The 20,938-nt window shown below is 36.4% G+C and overlaps 1 protein-coding gene across 3 annotated transcripts in view; it reads left to right on the top strand.

Annotated features, from left to right (window-relative positions):
- The window catches only part of SLF2 (SMC5-SMC6 complex localization factor 2), a 48,899-nt gene that overhangs the window by 20,963 nt on the left and 6,998 nt on the right, over positions 1-20,938 (top strand). For 2 of the 3 annotated variants that reach the window (XM_072620209.1, XM_072620202.1), the window contains exons 10-19: positions 1,588-1,663; positions 2,969-3,107; positions 9,436-9,541; positions 10,034-10,210; positions 11,262-11,359; positions 12,679-12,766; positions 13,986-14,117; positions 17,545-17,619; positions 19,262-19,348; positions 20,391-20,459. In XM_072620209.1, coding sequence (XP_072476310.1) covers positions 1,588-1,663; positions 2,969-3,107; positions 9,436-9,541; positions 10,034-10,210; positions 11,262-11,359; positions 12,679-12,766; positions 13,986-14,117; positions 17,545-17,619; positions 19,262-19,348; positions 20,391-20,459 — 1,047 coding nt within the window. The remainder of the gene's footprint in view (positions 1-1,587; positions 1,664-2,968; positions 3,108-9,435; positions 9,542-10,033; positions 10,211-11,261; positions 11,360-12,678; positions 12,767-13,985; positions 14,118-17,544; positions 17,620-19,261; positions 19,349-20,390; positions 20,460-20,938) is intronic. The other variant, XM_072620219.1, reaches the window with a different exon arrangement.

The raw sequence follows: 20,938 nt of genomic DNA on the forward strand, positions 1-20,938 counted from the left end.
CAGGTGAGTAGGATAGTCTCTATCTAGTCACTAGAGGATCTCTAAGGTCTCTTAAAACTCTTAACATTTTAGGATTATTTATATGCTGTATACGTTTTAAGAGTTATAAGGGAAATCAGACTATCTAGTCCAGTGCCCTTATTTTACAGCTGAAGTAACTGAGACCATGAGAGGGGAAGTGACTGCCAGTGTCATGCAGAGCCAAGACCAACGCCTGATCTCATCCTCTAATTCAGTAAACCTTCTACTAAACAGTACTGCTAGTTCTAGAATTGGAACGGGCCCTTCTTCATCTTCTCTAAATCTTCTGTCTCCATTTTCCTCCATTATTCCTTCTGACATATTGTCTGAACTCCTCATCCTGGTTAATCTCTGGTTCTTCAGTGTCTTCCTTATAGAGGACTATATATACTATATAGTAAGAATTGAATATAATGTTCCAGATATAGTTTGACCAATAGTCTCTCCCATTGCTGATCTTAAAATTACCATGAATAGTCTGAATAGATTTTATCTTCTTTCTGTTTCACCCTCCCTAACCCCTATTGGGTTATATAAAACCTGATGCTACCTATAATTATCATACTTAATTGCATAGATAAAACCTAAACTGATCTACCAGCAGAAGAAGTAGTAACAGCTGGTGATCAGCTAAAATCTTGGATCTTTTTTTCATATGCACTGCCAGCAAGCCAGGTCTCCTTTACCCTGTCCTTAAGTAATAGATTTTTAAAAACCTCAAGCTTAAAAACTTGACATTTGTCCTTGTTGCTCTGCCTCATAGAGTTGTAGTTGTTAGATTTAGAAAGAGACTGAAAGATCATCCATCTAACCCCTTGTTTTACAAATGAAGAAACTGAGGTCCAGAGAAGGGAAGTAACTTGCTCATGGTTGCACAGCTGGTCAGTTTAAGCCCATACAGATCTGGAACCTGATTTCTACCATCTATTCACAGAACTTCCCCTCTCACCTTCCTGTCATTGGCATATGGGATATGCATGTCATCTCCAAGTCATTGACAAAACTATTAAACAGCACAGGGTGGCACTTAGTAACTACTCAAGGTCCAGCCATTCACTTACTTCCAGATTTACCTAAGTGTATGCATGCTCAATTAGATGGTACCTCTCCATTTAAGTCTAAATGCTCTCCATGTGTAGCATTCCTTTGGTCCACCAGTCTGGTGACTGTGCAAAAAAAAATAAAATAAAATGCCATATTGTTAAACTTGAAATCCTTTAAACCCCCCCCCCCCCAAATCTTTTTCAGATCAGCTGCTTTTCCCACTTTGTACTTTCCCCTTCTAAGCACCTATATGTAAGACATTCTGGCCATTTCAAGTCCCTTTTTGCATCCCTTGTACCATGTTCACTCTTTGCGTCTTTGCGCCTTAAAAATTGTTTATCAGATTGTGACCTGATAATGTTACCATCCATGGCTGAGACTAGTACAGTTTGTTGCCTTTGGCTTTTTCACGCATAACTGCCTTTCAGCTCCTGTTATCAAATACATGAAATTTCCATGGTTTCAGTTGTGCTTTCCTTTAAATTTTGTGTAAAAATATTAAATTATGATTTTTTTTGACAGATGATGTCTGTTCACACAGACTATATTGTTTCTATACAGCTTTTGAATACGTTGATAGACATAACAATTAGAAATGGTAAGTATGTAGATATATTCTTTCTGTTTTCTTAGTATAGAGCTGTTGGATGCTGCCTGCTTTGGGACTCTTAAGTTGAGGGGAAGGGAGAAAGGAGAGAGGGGGAGAGTAAGAATTTATACAGTGCCTACTATATGCTAGGCATTATGTTAAGTTCCTTTTTAAAAATATCTTACTTGATCCTTAACCCTGTGAGGTAGGTGTTCTTATTTCCTCCATTTTACATTTGAGGAAGCGGAGGCAAACAGATTAAGCAGTTTGCTCAGGGGTGTCATGTAGCTAGTAAGTGTCTGAGGCAAGACTTCAGCTGAAGTTTTCTGACTCTAGGCCAGCACCTTATCCACTGTGCCACCAGATGCCTCTGGAGGGGATTAAGTATGTTTAGTGATTTAAATTGCTTCTGTAATTTTAAAATGTGTAGTAATGGAATGAGGTGCTCATGACCTGTTTCTGATCAAAGTTAAAAAGAGTATCTGTGTGTTCTAGTTGTACAGGAGAAAAGAGTTTCCAAATCATTTAAGTGACAGCTCTAATTGGGTAATTTCCCAGCTTGTGGGTTGCTTTGCCAGAAGTGTTGGTATAATTGGAAGTTAAAAATTAATTGGGATGTAGTCAACAGCAACAAACAGTATTGCACTGAGAAACAGATTGGCATCATGCACCGTGATAAAGATAACAGTTGTAGGCCAGTTTAATTTTTTTAGAGGGTGGAATTGCTAATTTTGAGAGACGACTTCTGCATGTAGCAACACGTTCTTGTTTGCCTGTGAATTATGTAAGTCTGTAGAAGGTGATTTACCTTCAATATGGTAAAAGGTAGAGCTCAAGAGCAATATTATGTCGAAGTCTAGTTAAACATTGATTAACTGGACTTAAAAATAATTACTATTATTACTGCTGTGGTTACTGCTACTGCTATTGCTGCTGCTGCTGCTACTACTACTACTGCTACTAGTACTACTACTAGTACTACTACTACTACTACTACTATTACTACTACTACTACTGCTACTACTACTACTACTACTACTGCTACTTGGGTATTAGTAGATGTGGTTGAACAGATAGCAAATGATTGTCTTCCTGTCATTCATCTATTGAACCATAGATTTTCCAGATAAAACATTGGTAGTCTGCCTTTCAGCCACTTTTAAAGTTCTCTAGACTCAGTTTATTTACTATAAAATCTTGTTTTCTCATGTTAAATTTTACTGGAACTGTGAGAACAGCTTAAGAAAAATACTTTCTAGTTTGGAAAAGTTTCTGCAATAATAGAACTAATACTTTGTTCCTTCTTTTCTCTAGATGTCACTAGTGACTCATCAGTTTCACCTTGGATCCCATCACTGTCTGATATAGCAACTGTGTTTGTCAACTTGGGAGTTAGTTTTAAGTGTTTATTTCCTGTGCAGAATCTTCAACCTCTCTTTAATGAAGATATTTTGTAAGTTTTCTTGTAGATATTAGCATGGTTTACTAGCACTGATGTTTGGACCCAGGAAGACTACTTTTTAAGCTGTGTTAAAGAAAGATTTTAAGTTTTCAAATTGTGGTTTAGGAAATTGTATTTCACCCTAATTTTCTTGTCTACTACTGTGTGCAGGATTTAGAAGTGAAGGCCAAGACTCCTGAATCATGACATAATCAGGAGCTCAGTTCTTATTAGAAGTCATGTTAAAGTTGCTGATCTTGCTATGTCTTTCTTGTCTAGAAAGTTGATTGTGGCTAGAAGAGGGCTTGGACCAAGTGAACTTGAAAGGGTCCAGGTAGTGCAGTTCCTGTTGAGAAACAAGCATTGGTAGATTGAGTACGGACAGTTTTTGCTTTATGTAAGTGGACTGTCCTAAAGAATTCTTCTTAAAGCGATTTTCATGTAATTTGAGGACAGACATGAGAAAGGGAGGGAGACACACTCGCCTGTGGTGGGAGAGGTTGAGGGTGGGGAGGGACTGGCACATGGATCAAGGATGCATTAGGACTGGAGACAGAATTGAGATCAGGAGGAGGGGGATATCAGGAGGGAACCTGGCTGAAACTGAGAGGAAAAACACATGGGAGCCAGATACATACAAGAAAGGACAAGATGACACATAGGGGCAGGGACACACACTCAGGGGGCTGACTGGAGCAGAATAAAGCTGTGCTTTCTTGATGCTGTAGGTTTCCCCTGTGGAAGTAGTGGTAATCTCACAGCAAGTCCATTCTGCTTTTACTTGGATGGTTGTGTTGTTTTTATTTTTTGTCGGGGGAGGTTTGAAGGCTACAGAGCACCAAGCTGAGGGGCAGAAGTGAGGAGAGCACAGTGCTATGGGGTTTTTTGGAATGGGGATTTCTTTCAGAACTCTCTACATAAAGTTGAATTTGTATAATGCAAATTTATGGAAAGCAAGAACTGTAGGTATAGAGGAGTGGGAGAAATGAATAGTAAGGTGGTTGGAAGCAGAGAAAAGAACCATACCATTTCCCAAGTTTTCTTGCCTTACATCAGACATTTGGCTGCCATTTAAATGAGACTTTTTAAATACATTCATGTGCAAATGTGTTACATAGATATAAAGAAAGCAATTATATTGTTTAAACTTATCAGTTGAAGAGATTTTTCACCTAGTGACACAGAGCACCAAATTATTGGAGTTATTGTAATACAGTAAAAAGAACAGTGGATTAGAAGTTGAGTCTTGCACAGTTTTAGCCACTAACTAACTGACATTAGGTAATTTATTCATCCCCTCTAGACCTAGTTTTCCTTATTATAAAATTGATCTCTGAAGTCTCTTCTAATGGTAATACTCTGTAACTATAATCTGTAAACTTTTAAAAAGTTTAGATCACTACCCTTTGCATGTGCTCTGTAACACTAGTAAGTACATTGGAGAGACTTCACAATAAAAATTAACCCATAATTTGGTCCCCTGCAGGTTTAACAACTTCGCATCAATTATGTATATTCAGTTTCAAAGTAACATTATATAGAAAGATAATTATTTTGAACTCAACAGGTTTCCAACTACAGTCTCCTAACTTTTAACCTCTTCTTTCAATAACATTCACTGTATCAGCTCCTGCCCTTATGGGGACCTGCAGTCATAAGACACTACCTAATTTACCCAGTTTGGACTACTTTAACCATATTAGATATCCTACTCAGGCTGGATGCCATGCTCAGCCACTTTAATGCTGCCCTTATTAACATTCTAGATTCTCTTGGCCCTTTAGTCCCAAGTTGATAACGGCCACACATGGATCATTCTGACTGTCCGTGTTCTTCATTCCTCCTTCTGACCCTCAGAGTATCACTGTGGAAAATTACAGGTCATGGATAGATAACCTGTGCAGCAACAAACCCTGTTTAACTTCAGTTAGGTACTTACTACCTTGCTCAGTGGTCCTGTTTTTATCTCCTATAGACTCCTTAGCCTTCACCCCTGCTAGTGGCTGTTCCCAAAGTATTGTTTATGGTAGTTGTGATGGTGGAGGTAGTGGTGGTGTAAATCTTCTTCACCTTCTAAAATCCTCACTTTTACCATCTTTCAACTCATAGCAAGTACAGTGGTCTCTTTACTAAGAAAACCAAGACTTCCCAGAAGGGAGCTCCTCCATCTTGCCTCTACTTACCTCTCTTTCTCTGTTTTCTTTCTGCCTCAAAAGAAATGAGAAATTTTCTTAATCTAACACTATTGCTTTTAACCCTATTCCCTTTTACCTTCGTGTTTTCTCAAGTAGAATTTCTAGCTGGCATCTTAAGGCAGCAAGATAGTACAGTCCATAGAGTGCTGAGTCTGGTGTTAGAGAGCCAATGTCTTCAAACCCTTACTACTTTTTTGACCCTAGGCAAGTCAGCTTAACCTCTTTTTGCCTCAGTTGCCTCATCTGGAAAATGGGATAATAATTGTACCTGTCTCAAAGGTTGTAGTGAAGATCAAATGAAATCATATTTGCAGAGTGCTTATTAGCACAGAACCTGACACATAATGAGTGAGATATAAATGCTAGCTGCTATTATTACTATTAATTTTCATATTTATACCTTTTTCTTACAAACGTGCAGATTTACTTCTTTTTTTAGAAAAGGCCTTCACTGGAACCTGCGAACAGCTTTCTAACTACCATTCTGTTTTTCTCCCTTTTATGGCCAAGCTGGTTTCTAATTTGTTTCTGGTCCTGACTTTTCTGCCTGTGTCCAGGATCTTTCCTTCCCAATTTATCATATACATTAAGTGCCCAATGAATTTTCTTACAGCATAGTTATGATCAAAAACTCTTACTGATTCTCCATTTCCTTACAGGCTAAAAGTTCCAGCTCATTAGTCCAGCTTTCAAGGTTTTCCACATTCTGGCCCTTTTTAATCTCATACTTCCACTGGAACCTTAGCTTCCATTTACTTAGAATGTACTTTGATTTTCTTGCCTTCATTCATGCTGTTCACTCACATAGCCACCTAACTAGTTAAGCTCTCCTCACCTCTCACCTGGAGTGTAGAAGGAGTCTCCTAATTAATCTCCTTGCCTCTAACTGTTTCCCATTCCATTCCATTCCATCCAGACTGCCCCCAAAGTGATCTTTTCTAAAACACAGGTCTGAACAACGACAACTCTCTCTCTCTCTCTTTCTTTCTTTCTCTTTCTGACCTCATTACATATTATTTCCTGCTGTGCTCTTTACAGTCTAGCTAAACTGGCCTTCTTGCTGCTTCATTTAACTTTCCTTTGTCTTTGCTCTAGCTGTCTCTTGCTTCTGTAATGCACTCTTTTGTCACCTACACTTCCCAAAGGAAGGAACCCTGGTTCTCTTTCAAAGCTCAGCTCAAGTGCTGCTATATTTGTGATTCCTTTCCTGATCAGTCCCCTACTCCCTCCCATCTCACTAGTATATTTCCTCACAAGGTTATTCGATAGGTACTGGTACCTACTTGTCTACATGTATATTGTCTCCCCTTTGGAATGTTAGTTCCTTGGTTGCAGGGATTGCTTCTGTAATTGGCATATAGCAACCATTTCATAAATACTTATTGATTGATTGAACGTTTCCCCATTTACAATCAGAGAATCATAGATTTAGAGCTAAAAGGGATCTTAGATGTTGGCTAGTCATCCTTTTTTATGGGAGAGGAAATTACGGCTTGTAAAAGTTAAGTGACTCAAGGTTTTAAAATGTTTTCCTTTGACGATCCTGAGAGTTAGGTATTGGAAATGTTATCCTCATTTTACAGATAAGGAAACTGTGGCTAGGTGAGGTTAAATGACATGCCTAAAGTCATATACTTAATAAGTGTTATATACTTAATGTAAATGTCATGTACGGATGAGATTAGAATGTAGGTCTCTCCTGATTTCAAGAATAGTTCTCTTTTCACTTTAAAATCAGTGCTGCATCTCAGTCCCTGCCTATCAATATCTTATCCATCCTTCAAGACATGTCACTCTTCATTGATTGCTTCAACCACAAGTCACAGATTCTAACCATTACAAAGGATCTCAGTTCCCTTTTCTTTATCTCCTTTAGCCCTGCCCTTCCTAAATCCCTATCCTATTCCCTCCCACCTTCTTCTGTTATGCCTTCAGAAACTCTCACTCTATTGTTAATAAACTTCCCCTAATATTAAACTTCTTATTCTCCTGTTTTTACATCTTATATCAGAGAAACCTAGGTTCTGCCTGTCCCTGAGACAGTGCATCCCTGGCTGTCCTCTCCAGTGCTAGACACATTGTTTCTTACGTTTCCTACACACTTAACTCTCCAAGAGAAAAGGCCATACTGATTGCCACTTCTAGACTTTCCTGCCGTTGTCACTCAGCAGTTTCACCATCTTTGAGGTTCACTCCATTCATCTTTATTAATTGCCCTGTCCAGACCTCGGGGGTATGTTTTCTGCCCTCCCCAGGTCATTCTCCCTCCTTTCTCAGAGAACTCAAGACTGGTCTCATAGTCTTCCTCTACATCCCAACTCTTACCCTCATATTTTAAGGTTTTAGTATGCAGGTTGATGTCCCTTCAAACACCCCGGTTTCTCAGTTCATTAAATGTCACAACTTTCACTTTCATTTCACCTCAGCCACATACATGAATTGGTATCACTGTCCCTGACCTACCTGCCACTATAAAATAAAGATGACCTGTCACCTCTGTCACTTTGTTGGAAGTCATTTTAACATCCCTGAGCCTTAAGTTTGCTTAATTATCAAAGGAGAGTATGGACTAAATGTTGCCTAAGGTTCTTTCCAGCTCTAAATCTACAATCTATGAATCATCACTTATAATTGTTTGACCTCTGATTCAGAACTCTGAAATTTGTCTCTCAGACAATAACCTTTTATTTTCTGTCTCCCTCTCTTCTCCTAAACTTATTCCTCATCTTCATTATGACCTCCATTTACTCACCCCTCTCTATATTCTCAGTTCATAATCCCTAATTCATACTCTATTCTCTTTCTTTGAAATCTTGACCTTATGGGTAACCAGTCACCAAACTTCCCTTGGCCTCAGTTTCTCCATCTATACAATGAGGGGATTGGATTGGCTGACTTATGAGGTCTCTTCTACCTTTAGATCTATGATTTTAAATTTCTTCTCCTCCCATTCCCTCAAAAGTCACTTAACTGCTGTCTGCCTCAGTTTCCTCATCTGTAAAATGGGGATAATATAGCATCTATATTCAGAGTTCTTGTGGGGTTCAAATGAGATACTATTTTAAGATGTTTTACACAGCACTGGCACTTAGCAGGTGCTTAATAAATGTTGATTCCCTCCCTGCTGTTGCCCTGTCCTTTAGCTCCTTTTTAGCTTCAGCTCAAGTGCTCCTTCCTATGGAGTGCCTTCCTGATTCTCCCAACATGTTAGTACTATCTCCTGCTGAAATTACTTTGGATTAATTTTGTATATACTTTGTATTTACTTATTTGGGGGCTTATATTTTCCCCTTCCCAAGTAGATTGTAACCTCCTTAATGGACAGGATGTGGCTGTTCGTTGTTTTGTTTTTGGTCGTTATAAGAACAGTACCTTAAATAAAGGCACTCAGTGAATGCTTACTGATTGCAATTTCTAGTGGCCAATAATTCCTTCTACGATTATCCCCAACAGATAGGCTTCTGTCCCTCTCCTGATAAAAAATCTCCTCTGTATGTGTGTGTTTTGGGGGGCGGTGAGTGGGGTGTCCTTTTCCCTAGGCAATCTGTTCTACTTTTGAATAGCTCTAATTATTAGACAATTTTTCCTTAGAACAAGCCTAAAACCTGGATTTTTGCAAATTCCACTTGTTTCTCTCTCTGTGGCCATGTATTCCACATAACTACTCTTAGGATACTTGATTGTTTTGACAGTCCTACCAGATCTTCTCTTTTCAAGTTAAACGTTACCAGTTCCTTGAGCTATGTGTGACATAGCCTTAAGTCCTCTTGAATTCGTGATGTTCTCTCAGATACACTTCAGCGTGCTGATTCTTCCCCAGAACCGTAGACAGCTCTCCAAATGTGATTTACCTAGAGCAGAATATAGAGTTAACTCTTTTCTTCATTCTGGACATTAGTACTTTTGCCTTCCTCTGAATTTCGTTTATCTTTTGTTTATGCCACTCATTACCTTTATGGTGCACTATACTGTAATTTTGCATTTCTTGTACTATCTTCCCTCTTTAGACTAACCTTTCTTCTGGGGTCCTATTTTACTTATCTTTTTTTGCCTCACCTTGCACTGCCTTGTCCTAAAAAATGAGCAGTAAAACTTTCATTGAATGGATGTTATGTATATTTCACATTTCTTTGTTCATTTTTCAGTAATTTTGAGGTACAAAGCATATCTGAAGAAAGAAAAAGTGAAGATTCTATAGCAGAAACTATTATTTCATGTCTTCCAGAAACTAACATTTTAAATGTAGTTAAGGTAAGAGACTTGCCTTTATCACTTAAAAAAGGTCATTTTTGTCTACATTGAGTTTCAGAGTCCATATGGAAGAAATACTCTTTCTGGAGAAAACAGTGATAATAAATGATGCTTTTGCCTAAGTCATTAGTATGCTCAAGAACATTTTAGGTCATAACTTTTGCATTATTTTTTCTCAAAAGACTTTTTTAATCAGCTCTTTTGAAGTCAGGAGTTGATTAAACAGAAATCTATTTTTTACCACTCACAGCTTTGTTTGGGGATCTACCTGCAGCCCTGTATTCAAGTACAGAACTTTGATTTATCGTTAAGATTAGAAAGCTAGAGAAAGGATTGACAGGGGTGGTTTTGTCTTGTTTTGTAATTATTGAATCATTGCCAACCTCAACACATCAGAGATAACAAGGACGTTTTTCTGTATTTAAAAACTTGTAGGTAAAATATGTTTCCTTAGTAAGTGAATTTCATTTATTTTTGTGATTGTGTGCTAAGTTTATAGGCTTATGTACAGCTGTATACCCAGAAGGTTACACAGATCAAGAAATAATCTTGCTGCTTTTAATGTTCTTAAAAATGAGTTTGGAAAAGCACTTGAAACAGACTGCACTAGTGGACTTCCAGAGTCTTCTGATAAACCTGTTGAAAAACATTAGAGATTGGGACACAAAGGTAAGAGATGAAGGTGTCAAAGAATATAATACTAGTTTAGTGTTATGAAAGCAGAGATTTACTTACGGTGCAGGCAGAATAAAAATGTGTTGTGTTTCCAACATAGTGAGGGATGAATCAGACATAAAGAAAGACTGCATCTGTTTAATATGTGTTAAAAGTAGGAAAATTATGTCTTTTCCGTAATGCTTAATCAGGGCTTCTTAAGTTAAGGAACCCCTGAATTTTTATAAGATTTTGATTATTGTATTTCAACATAAATGGTTTCCTTTATAATCCTGTATTTTATACATTTATAAACATTATTTTGAGAAGACATCTGTACGCTTCACTAGACTGTCAAAAGGGTGTGATCTACAAGGAAAATGTCAAGCATGCAGTCTACAACACTCCCTAGTGCATTCCAAATTAGATTAAAATGTAATTGGGAAATAGTCCTCAAAATAAATAAAAATACAATAAAACATATATAATATATATTTTTAAAAGCCAAGTCAGTATGCAGCCCATAGGGATCCTTAATCTATTTGAATTTGACACTCCTGATCTATAACACCGAAAAGAACTCTTGCTCTAGATCTATAAACTCAGAAGTGATTTCCACCTTAGATTTGTTTATGTTCATGTGGGAAGGCAATTTTGGGGAGCTTGCATCTTGAAATTTCGAGGTATGGAGTTACAGAACTAAAGATTATTTCATTCTCAAGATCACAAATTGATTTGGAGAAGGAAGATTGTATATCAATCAGTATCACAATAAATGCCATGTGTGGAAGTGGAATTTTGTTGTATTTATATGGTTGGCCTGTGATCACAACACAGGACTAAACTGGAGTTCTGAAGATCAGCAGAGAGCTCTAAATCTCCTGTGATAAGTTACTTGAAATCTTTACGTGCTTTTTCATAATGTACTTGTTTTAAAAGTAGGGATTTGGGGTTGGAAGGGAGAAGGTTGGGAATAACACATACAAAGTCAGTGTGAATGGACTTTGGGCTGTTTAAGCATGGTAACCATCGTGAAATGTGCTTCTACTTTATCTTTGTTTTTCAGATGCCTGAAATCTCTATGGCAATAAGTGAGCTGTCCACTCATCATCACAACCTTTTGTGGTTAGTGCAGTTTGTCCCTAACTGGACACCACGTGGAAGGTATTTGAGACTATGGGGAGAGAAAAAAAAAAGATTTTAATAGCATTGACATTAGAAAAGTATAAGCTTCTCAGGAGGAGAGATCTTTCTATTCTTTGTACTTGTTACTCAGCTCTGAGCTCAGTGCTCAACTACTCAGCACAGAGTAGTTGCTTACTAATGCTTGTTGAAAATGCTCTTTGCTTTTTTTTATTGCTTCTTGCCATCCCTGGGTGGCAAATTAGAATAACTTCTCTTTCTATTATGATAATACATAGATGCAGCAAGAACTTGAGTCTCTTGATTAACCTACATTATTTGCTTCCTGGACCCTGGTTCTAACAGTCATTCTTGACCTTATAAAACATTCATGTAAAATGTTTCCCCTCTTACATCAGTGATGCTTATAGTATTAGAGTATAACTCTTGGAACATTTTGGATCCATTTTAAAATTGGAGTAAATTAGGGACTAAGAAAAATGCTTTTTAAAAAAAATTCTTATCTCCTTTTTTGTTTATGAAAAATTTTTTTTTAAATTTAATTTTATTATTATTATTTTTTAATGTTTTACAATCACTGCCATAAAATTAAGATTTTATCCCCCCCACACATACCTCCCACTACCCCCCTCCCTCCCCACAACAGCATACAATTCCGTGTAGGTTCTACGTATACTTTCCTATTGAGTATGTTTTCACTATGGTCATGCTATGTAGTCAAACTAAAATAAATGGAAGAAATCATATAAGAAATTAAAACATGATATACAAAAACACACACACACACAAACATGATCTGCTACATTCTGCGAATGACTTCCATATTTCTTTCTCTGAGTATGGAAGGCATTTTGCCTTAGAAAACCACCATTGAGATTTTTTTTTTTAATAAGTTCTTGCGTTATTACGAAATTCCAAGTCTACCAGAAAAAACTCTCGCATACTGTGGTCGTTGCTGTGCACAAAGTTCTCCTGGTTCTGCTCCTTTCACTCAGCATCAGATCATATAAGTCCTTCCAGGCCTCCCTGAAGTCTTCTTGTTCATCATTTCTTATGGCACAATAGCACTCCATTACATTCATATACCATATTTTATTCAGCCATTCCCCAATTGATGGGCATCCCCTTGACTTCCAGTTTTTGGCAACTACAAAGAGTGCTGCTATAAATATTTTTGTACATGTGGGACCCTTTCCCATTTTTATTCTCTTGGGGATACAGTCCTAGTAGTGATATTGCTGGGTCAAAGGGTATGCGCATTTTTGTAGCCCTTTGGGCATAGTTATGAAAAATATTATTAAAAAATAAATGTAAATGCAGTTTTAAATTATGATTTTTAGGCAGGTGAGACAGCATCTCAGCCTAGTGATTATTGCTAAATTTCTGGACAGGAAACCTGAAGATATTCCAAGTGCCAGTGATCTTCAGGTATGAAAATATTTTTCTATGGTAAATTAAGTTTAATTATTGGTTGATTTTTGGTTTAAGGCAGGCCTGCACAACCTTCAGCCCACCAAAGGATTTTGGTTGGCTGAGAAAGATGTAGAGGAAAACATCCTTTGTAGGTAGAGGAAATCCTTTGGTGTGCTGCAGGAGGCCCAAGGTGGGGTGCTGGTTGTGCAGACCTGGTTTAAGGATTCACTTTTGGGATTTTGAAAGCCTAGAATGTCTTTAAATTGCTTCTCACATTGTTATGCCTTTTTCTTAGGCTACTAAGCAGTTTTTTTAAAAACAGCTAAAATTTGGTTATCCGGTATTGGTTAATTATATATGCCATGACATAAGAATTTGATTTTCCTGTCTTTGAATGCATCTGTTTTGTTTTTCTACACATTGCAGGCAAAGCAGTAACTGAGTGGAAAAGTGCTTAACAAATTGAAATTTCTCTATAGTGGTAGATCTGAGATTTTGAGATTCTTTGAGTTCAGAATGAACATACTTCTGCTTGAATTTATAAATATTTTGTGACACTTAGTGTCTGTGTGAATTTTAAGTTGTCAGTGATTGACAGATAGTGGTGTTTGCCCCCGTGGAAGGAACAATAGGAAATAACTAGCTGGGATTCTTGCTTCTGATTCTTAACTATTTTACCTTTGAACTTTGCAAGTGCAAACTAGAACCATGTTAATAGTTAACTCTCAGTTGGTAATCTGTCTTCAAATAAAAGAATTTAGTGATGATATATTCAACCCTAAGCATTGCCTATGCATTGCCTACCCATTACCTGATTCAGTGAACCTTCTTTACCCCCTGGAGAAATAAGACCGTCATGTAAATGTATAAATAAAAACTCGAAGTTTTGGTCCTCTGGCCCATTCAAACATTTGCCCTTAAATAGCAAAATCCCATTCTTCTAACTCTGAACTTCTAAATTTCTTTTTAAGATATCAAAGACTTTTAACAAAAGTAAAGGGGAGTAATCAGTGGACAACACATGCACATACCCCCATGTGTATGCATGCATGTATGTATAGGAGGTACTTCTAGGGAGAGTAATAAAATGCCAAATACAATACTAGAGCATGCCAATCTTATAAATTAACTTGAATATATTATTCATAGAGAGGACAACTTAAAAGATATCCAACAGAGAGCAGCCTTGGTGTACTACTGATACTTCACCTCCCCTATGTTTTTCCTTTGGCAGATGTCCCTCCTTTGTCAATACCTTGTACAAATGAAGCCTTCTGATTTGTTAAGGAAAATGATAGCAAAGAAAACAGGTGGACAGCAGGATAACCTTACCCAAGACGGTTTAGGTCTAGACCTTGAGAAACAGGTATGTTTTAAGACTAGATTATCTAAAAAGAATACTGCTTTCTCCCTTCTTTGCAGAAGTGGGGGACTTTGAAAATGGAATGCTATATGTATGCTGTCAGACTTAATTGATGTATTGTTTAGCTGAACTGCTTCCACCTCCTCCCCCCCTTTATTCTTTATTGTAAAGAACAGTTTTCTTGGTTTAGGAGAAGAAAGGTAGCTGGATAGATGTAAAAATAAGACATCAATAAAATCTTATTTTTAAAGACTAAATTATCTGGAAGCACATGAAAATAAGTTTGACCTTCATCATAATAAATGAATTTCAGGAAATTGGCCAAAAAGTGAATCTTACTTTTCCATTTATTTGTGCCATGAAATTTTTGAATAAACTAAGTAACACAAGATAGGTGCCATTATAATTTCTTTAAGACCATAATTTTGGAAAAGGATTCATGTGTGTTTAAGTGTTGTTTTTACCTTAAGCCAACTCATTTTTATTACTCCTGCAAATCCTTGAAATGTTTACTTTCCTCTGTTTTAGCACTAAGGTATTATTTCACTGGTAAGTAATTTCAGTGAATAGTTGACTCCATCAGTATGGGTACTCTTGCTTTTATGCAGATTACAACCCACCCATGCTTTCCCATCACATGGCTTTTTTTCATTTCCTTCTGTAAATCTGGCACAATGTATTCATATAGTTTGATGGATAACATTTATTTTTGCAATGCTGTCAGATTGGAGTTCATTTAGTTATATGCCATCTTTTTCTCATTGTTATTATTTCTTCTGTTTTTATTAGTCTTTGCTTTAACAAATTTGTGGTCAGCTGTATGTAGCTGATTAGGGGATGATTCCCACATTAGTCATTTCCTACCTGTCAGAATGTAATCTTTTATTCTTCTTATGTTTGATGCTCTCCATGTCTAACACTTGTAACACTTTTCTCAAAGAAGGTATCTATAATTTAAGTATGAGGTTGTATATTCTACAAGTCTTTGGCCTCTCTTGTTTTTTACTTGTTTACTCCCAAGCTATACCTTCTAGCATTTCTAATCATCCTCCTCTATGCCCACTTGTGCATGGAAATCACCAGATATCAACATGTATGTTGATTTGATTTGGAAGGTTTTATGGAGTTCTTTGTAGAATTGCTGTAGTTCCCCATCTGGAGGTAACAGGTATTGGCCCTAAAGTTGTACTTACTGTGATTGTGATATTTTTCCACATTTATCATGAGCCTTGTAGTAAAAGAAGTCCATCTTGTGAAATGATATTTCTTGTTGCCTCTTATTTACTTTTCAAAGGAGAACCTGTGAGCTGTGTTGTCATTTAACTGCAACTTCTTTTTGTTTTCTGGTTTCTTTCATGGTAAGACTGTCAAGATGAATACAATTCAGTTCATCTGGTAATATGTCCATTTGTTGGACACTGGAAAATGTTACTATACCAACAATAAAGCCTTATAGATTATCAAAAAAGAGCATAATTCCTAGCATCTTCTTGCCCTCTTTTCTGCCACCTGATCACCATCACAGTGGAAGCAGAAGGGAACTAGAGGAGACTGCAGGGCATTTTGTGTTTGTCTTTAACTCATGGGTTTTTGCTATAGCCCATGGTAATTTAACTTCTCTGTTCTTATATATGCTGTTCCTTGGAAAACAAGTCTATTGTGTTTAAAGTCATTCCAGCATGGTAGAATCTGCCAGAGTTTCTGTCCCATTGACATAACTTTCAAGAAGCCAAGATCACACCTTTGTGTTATGAGGCATTAGAGTAAATAACACTTGCTGTAATGAAGGAGAGAGCCACTACCACCAACACTGAATCTCTCTGTTGTGGCTGTAGTTCTGCTGTAAGAAAGGTACTTGTTGAAGCAAGAGTAATATTTAGAAGAAATAAAAGGGGCATATAATTAAGCACTAAACCATTTGTTATTAGCTATAAATATAATGGGATTTGGGGAAATGAAAGAAGGAAGAGTGCTTCAAGGCTGGAATAATTTTTAAAGAATGGGTGATTAGATATGTGATTAGGGGAGGGAAGTATTATATGAAATATGAGGAGGAGCATGGGAATGGCAAATGAGCATGTTGTATGCTGGAGATGGACCATTTGAAAATGGTATCTAACTAGGGTAGTGGGGACATGTTGAGGGTGCAATAGGAAATAGGGTTGAGCAGGTAAGAGTATCAGGTTATGAGGATACATTCAAAGTCTGGCAGAAATTTAAACTTGATCAGCTATTATAGATTATTAAGCAGAGGAATGATAATCAGAGCCCTGGTAGGCAAATTAGTCAGACTGTCTTGTGCAATTGGTAGCAAAAATGTAATCTGAGTGCCTGAACTTTGATGGCAGAAGAGATAGAGAATGAAGGAATGAATGAAACATTCTGAAAAAGATATTTCAGTATAATTGGGGTTTTTTGTATTCTTTTTTTAATTTTTATGCATTTAAAAGCATTCTGAGATTGAACATGTATAAGCTATATCAGATTGTTTACTGTCTCTGGGAAGGGGGGAGGTGAGGAAAGGAGGGAGAAAATTTGGAACTCAAAATACATATACATGTAATGGAAATCAAAGCGTTGCTGACACCTCCCAAGGTTTCTTGCTTAGGAGACTAGAAATATATATATATATATAGTCAGTGCCACTGACAAATAAAAATGAAGTGGAGCTGAGAATTTTGAAGTGAAGGCATCCATGTGAAGTCCTAGGGACAAGAAAAAAAAGAGTGGTAAGAGGTTAACCTGGAGGTCTAGGTTTGGGAATAATCAGCAAAGAACCTTAATAAATTTTTATTAGAAGATGACTGTCTCTTCCTGTTTTGTCTTTTGGCAATGTAGAATTGAGTACCCTACGAATTTACTTTTCACAGGTTGCAGTCTGTCTCAGTTTATCAAAATCTAAAACTGAACTCATCTTCTGCATATAAACCTGGCCTTCCTATAGGATACCCAATTTTTATTGATAAGACCACTCTTCTCCTAGTCACTCAGGTTTAAAACCACAAAGTCCTTTTCTTTCTTCACTACCCACATCTAGTTGTCAAGTTCTGTCAGTTCATCTTCCACAATGTCTCTCAAATCCATTTCCTTCTTTTTGCTCATGCTGCCACCCTCCTATTTCAGGCCCTCAGTACTTCTTAGCTAGTCTATTCTGATAGTCACTTAATTGACTTTTCTGCCCTCCACTCCAGCTGTCACACAGCTTTCAAAATAACCTTCCTAATATATAGGCTTGTGACTTCCTGTTGTGTAGATAAGTTAAGAAGTTAGTCATTTGTTGTGTCCTTTAATGTCCTCTACAATATAATTGTGTGTGTGTATTTGCCTTCATTTTAGTACCTTATAGAAATAACATTTTGGTTTGTCAGGCTGTAAATATATCCTTTTTTTCCACTGAGAACACTAATTATATTAATTTAATCTTTTCTAGGTATATTACCTGACCTATGTGCTTCTTCACTTAGTCAGTGAAGTTAGTTCCTATTCTTTCCCTTTTCAACGAAGGGTAAGGGATCTCTAGTATTTTTAACGTAGTATTTGTAAAGGTAATGGAATTCACTTCACATGTAGAAGAACTATTACCACAAGTTAACTTAATTTGGCTTTGCTTTGAAGCATTTTTTTAAATAATTAATTGATTTTTAGTTTTATACATTCACTTCCAGAAGATTCTGAGTTTTGAATTTTCTTCCTTAACCTCCCCTGTGCAATCTGCTATAGGCTCTAGTCATGCATTCATATTAAACATATTTTCACATTAGTTATGATATAAAGAATGATTAGAGTTAATAGGAGGAACCACAAGAAAGAAGAAACAGAACAACAAAGGAACAGGACAGCAAATAGTATGGAACATGAGTTCTTAACCTGGAGTCCATAAACTTTTAAAAAAGTAACTGTTTCAGTACAATTGGTTTTCTTTGTATTCTTTTTTTAAATTTTTATTCATTTAAATCATTCTGAAATCGAACATGTATAAGCTATATCAAATTGTTTACTCTCTCTGGGAAGTAGGGAGGTGAGGAAAGGAGGGAGAAAATTTGAAACCCCAAATTTTTTTAAATGAATGTTAAAAATTGTCTTTACATATAACTTGTGGAAAAATAAAATATTTTTTAAAATTAAAAATACATGTACAAGAAAAAATAAAGTGCATTTGTCCAAGTTTAAAAAAAGCAACTGACCAACCAATGTTTTTAAGAACAGCCTGCTGAGAAGGGATTCCTGGGTTTCACAAGACTGCCAAAGGAGTCCATGACACAAAAAGGATTTAGAACTGTTTGAGAATTGGGCACAAAGTAGCAGAGTTCTGTAACAGTTACTTTCTTGTAACTAGTAAGCTGTTGATATCACTTGTTAATTCTTAACACTGAGGTTGAACCTATTTTTTTTAAGGTTGCGAGATGTAAAACATTATTATCCTATCAAGGAAAGAGAGAGATGTTCATAAATTTTGACTAGACAAAGTCTGGATCTAATTGAAATAGATTTTGCCCTTTTGTAAATATTGTTTTCGCAAAAATAAACAAATGTATCCACAGTAGCTTGGTAAACTTTGATCTCTTCACGTTCCTGACTCAAGCATGATGAACTAATACAGTCATCAGTCTTTAATGTGTTTGTGTGGACTGTCAAATTCTAAAAAAAAATGTTAACTTAGAAATTAAAGTTAACTTCCCAAGGAATTCAGTATGATAGGTCTTTTATTAATAAAAGCTTGTTTTGTTTCTAGAGGAAAACAGGTCATCTATTGAAGCTTGAATATTCCTTGGAGAATGGGCTAGAATACTTCTCATATTTCTGAGGAATTCAGTGCCTATTCTGAGCTCTAGATCTACTTTTCATTAATGCCTACATGGCTAAGAGCTATTTAGAATCACTACTTTTATTTTTGACTATTTTTCTGTATTAACTAGCAAGAAACCATAATAGCCCTATTGTCTTGGCAGCCACTGCTTTCACTGATAGGACAGAGTTGGGGTATGATTGTTTTGGTTGATTAACATCAGAAATTGAAAACTGGGGGGATGATAGATTTGGAAATGATTGTCAGTTGGGCTGGCTAACTGTGTAACTTTGCATCTTTTGATAGTTTATAATGCTTCAGAGTTAATTTGTTTTAAGTCCCTTGTCTTCGTTTCATGTAGAAATATTTGCTGCAGCTCTGTGGTTCTCTGGAGAAACACATAAAATGTTGTATCAGAGAAGATGCAAGATTTTTTCATAGAACAAAGGTAAGTGTGAATATTTGTTCTTAACAAATGGTAGTGGACACTTTTAAAAATATGTGTATATTGAATATAATTGCATATCGAATCCTAAATCCACATTTAGTGGCTACTTACACTTAATATTTTGTTGTCTCTTATATTTTGGATAGTCTGAAACTATGCAGTAATGCGTATCATGTGCATAACTTTCACATCCTAAAGTCTGTCCGTTGTAGGAGTGGAGTGATCACTTGAATTTAGTACATTTTTATTTTATTAAGTGAAATAAATAGCTTAGTGCACAGATGTGAATTTTTGTATTGAGTTACAGATTTTCAAATACCTATTGCAGATAGATAGCTCTTAGTACTAGAATAGAAAGCGTTGGTTTCAGAAACACATTCTTTTGAACACTTACTGGAGTTACTGGCCCGTAGAACCTTATGGTTTTTGCTGACAGACAGGTTCAAAGAGGACCACCCAGCGGCTTTTTTGAAGTGGAGGGTCTGAGTCCAAGTTGGTGCCAGAAAGCCCCTCTCTTATTTACTCAGAGTGGAGAGTGACTGAAATGATCTAAGGAATTGCTTCAGAGGATGGTCTTGCTGAAATGACAAGTTTCATGCTTTCTTTAAACATACCAGAAGAAAAAGTAGCAACTTATTTAAGTGAAATTGAATCTATTGAATTCCAGAAGTTGAAAAAGTTCATTTCTGAACTGAAAGACAACTACAGAAAGTTGTCTAACATTAACCTTGTTTAAGCAATTAAAACTTTTCCTAGAAATGGTTGTATCTCAGGTGCTAATTTAACAAAGAGTGATATTAATTGGTTTGAGGATTTAAAAGAGTGCCTCATTTTCATTCTGGTGCATTGGTCTGTACAGAGACTGATTAAATATGTTATGCTCTCAATATGGAGAGAAAAAAAGACAACACAGTATTTGGATTGCTTTTAGTACTAGAAAGAGCCAAGATGGAAAAGACAATTGTCTGAATCCTCTTATGTTGGAGCTTGGCAGCCTAGGAAGCTATCCATATCAATAAGATTTTTTGTTTTTGTTTTAAAGGTAATAGATTTAGTTGCCATAATACAAGGAAAATGGCAAGAAATGATCCAAAATTCTCGGCCTATTCAGGTAACATTTCATTATGGGATTCTTTTTCTTAATGCTGAATACTTAGTGTGCTTTGAATATATGTGCATATAATATGTTGCTATTTTTATGCTTTGTTATGGCATATTACTTAAATGATGATTCATAGTACCAGTGTTTTTTGTTTTGTTTTAGGAATAGTGCATAAGGGAACACTTCTTTAAAATTGTGTTGCTAAAAAATACAAATAGTATATATTAAAACTAGGTACATTTAAATCGAATTTCACTGAAAAGATTTTTTTATGAAGATTGTTCTTTAGGGCTTTGTAGTAAGTTCTGCTCAAAGAAGCCTCGCCATAATTGCTTCACGCCTACCTGTCTGGTGTGAGATTATCTGAGTACATGTAGACAATATCTAAATCTTAGGAATATTGAAGGGGATCTTCAGAGGTAATGACTGAGGAAAAGTGAAGAGTGAACTCATGCTATCTGACGTTTTGATGCTTTAATGTTGCTGCT

Source organism: Notamacropus eugenii, chromosome 1 (assembly GCF_028372415.1).
Source record: "Notamacropus eugenii isolate mMacEug1 chromosome 1, mMacEug1.pri_v2, whole genome shotgun sequence".
Taxonomy (NCBI): domain Eukaryota; kingdom Metazoa; phylum Chordata; class Mammalia; order Diprotodontia; family Macropodidae; genus Notamacropus; species Notamacropus eugenii.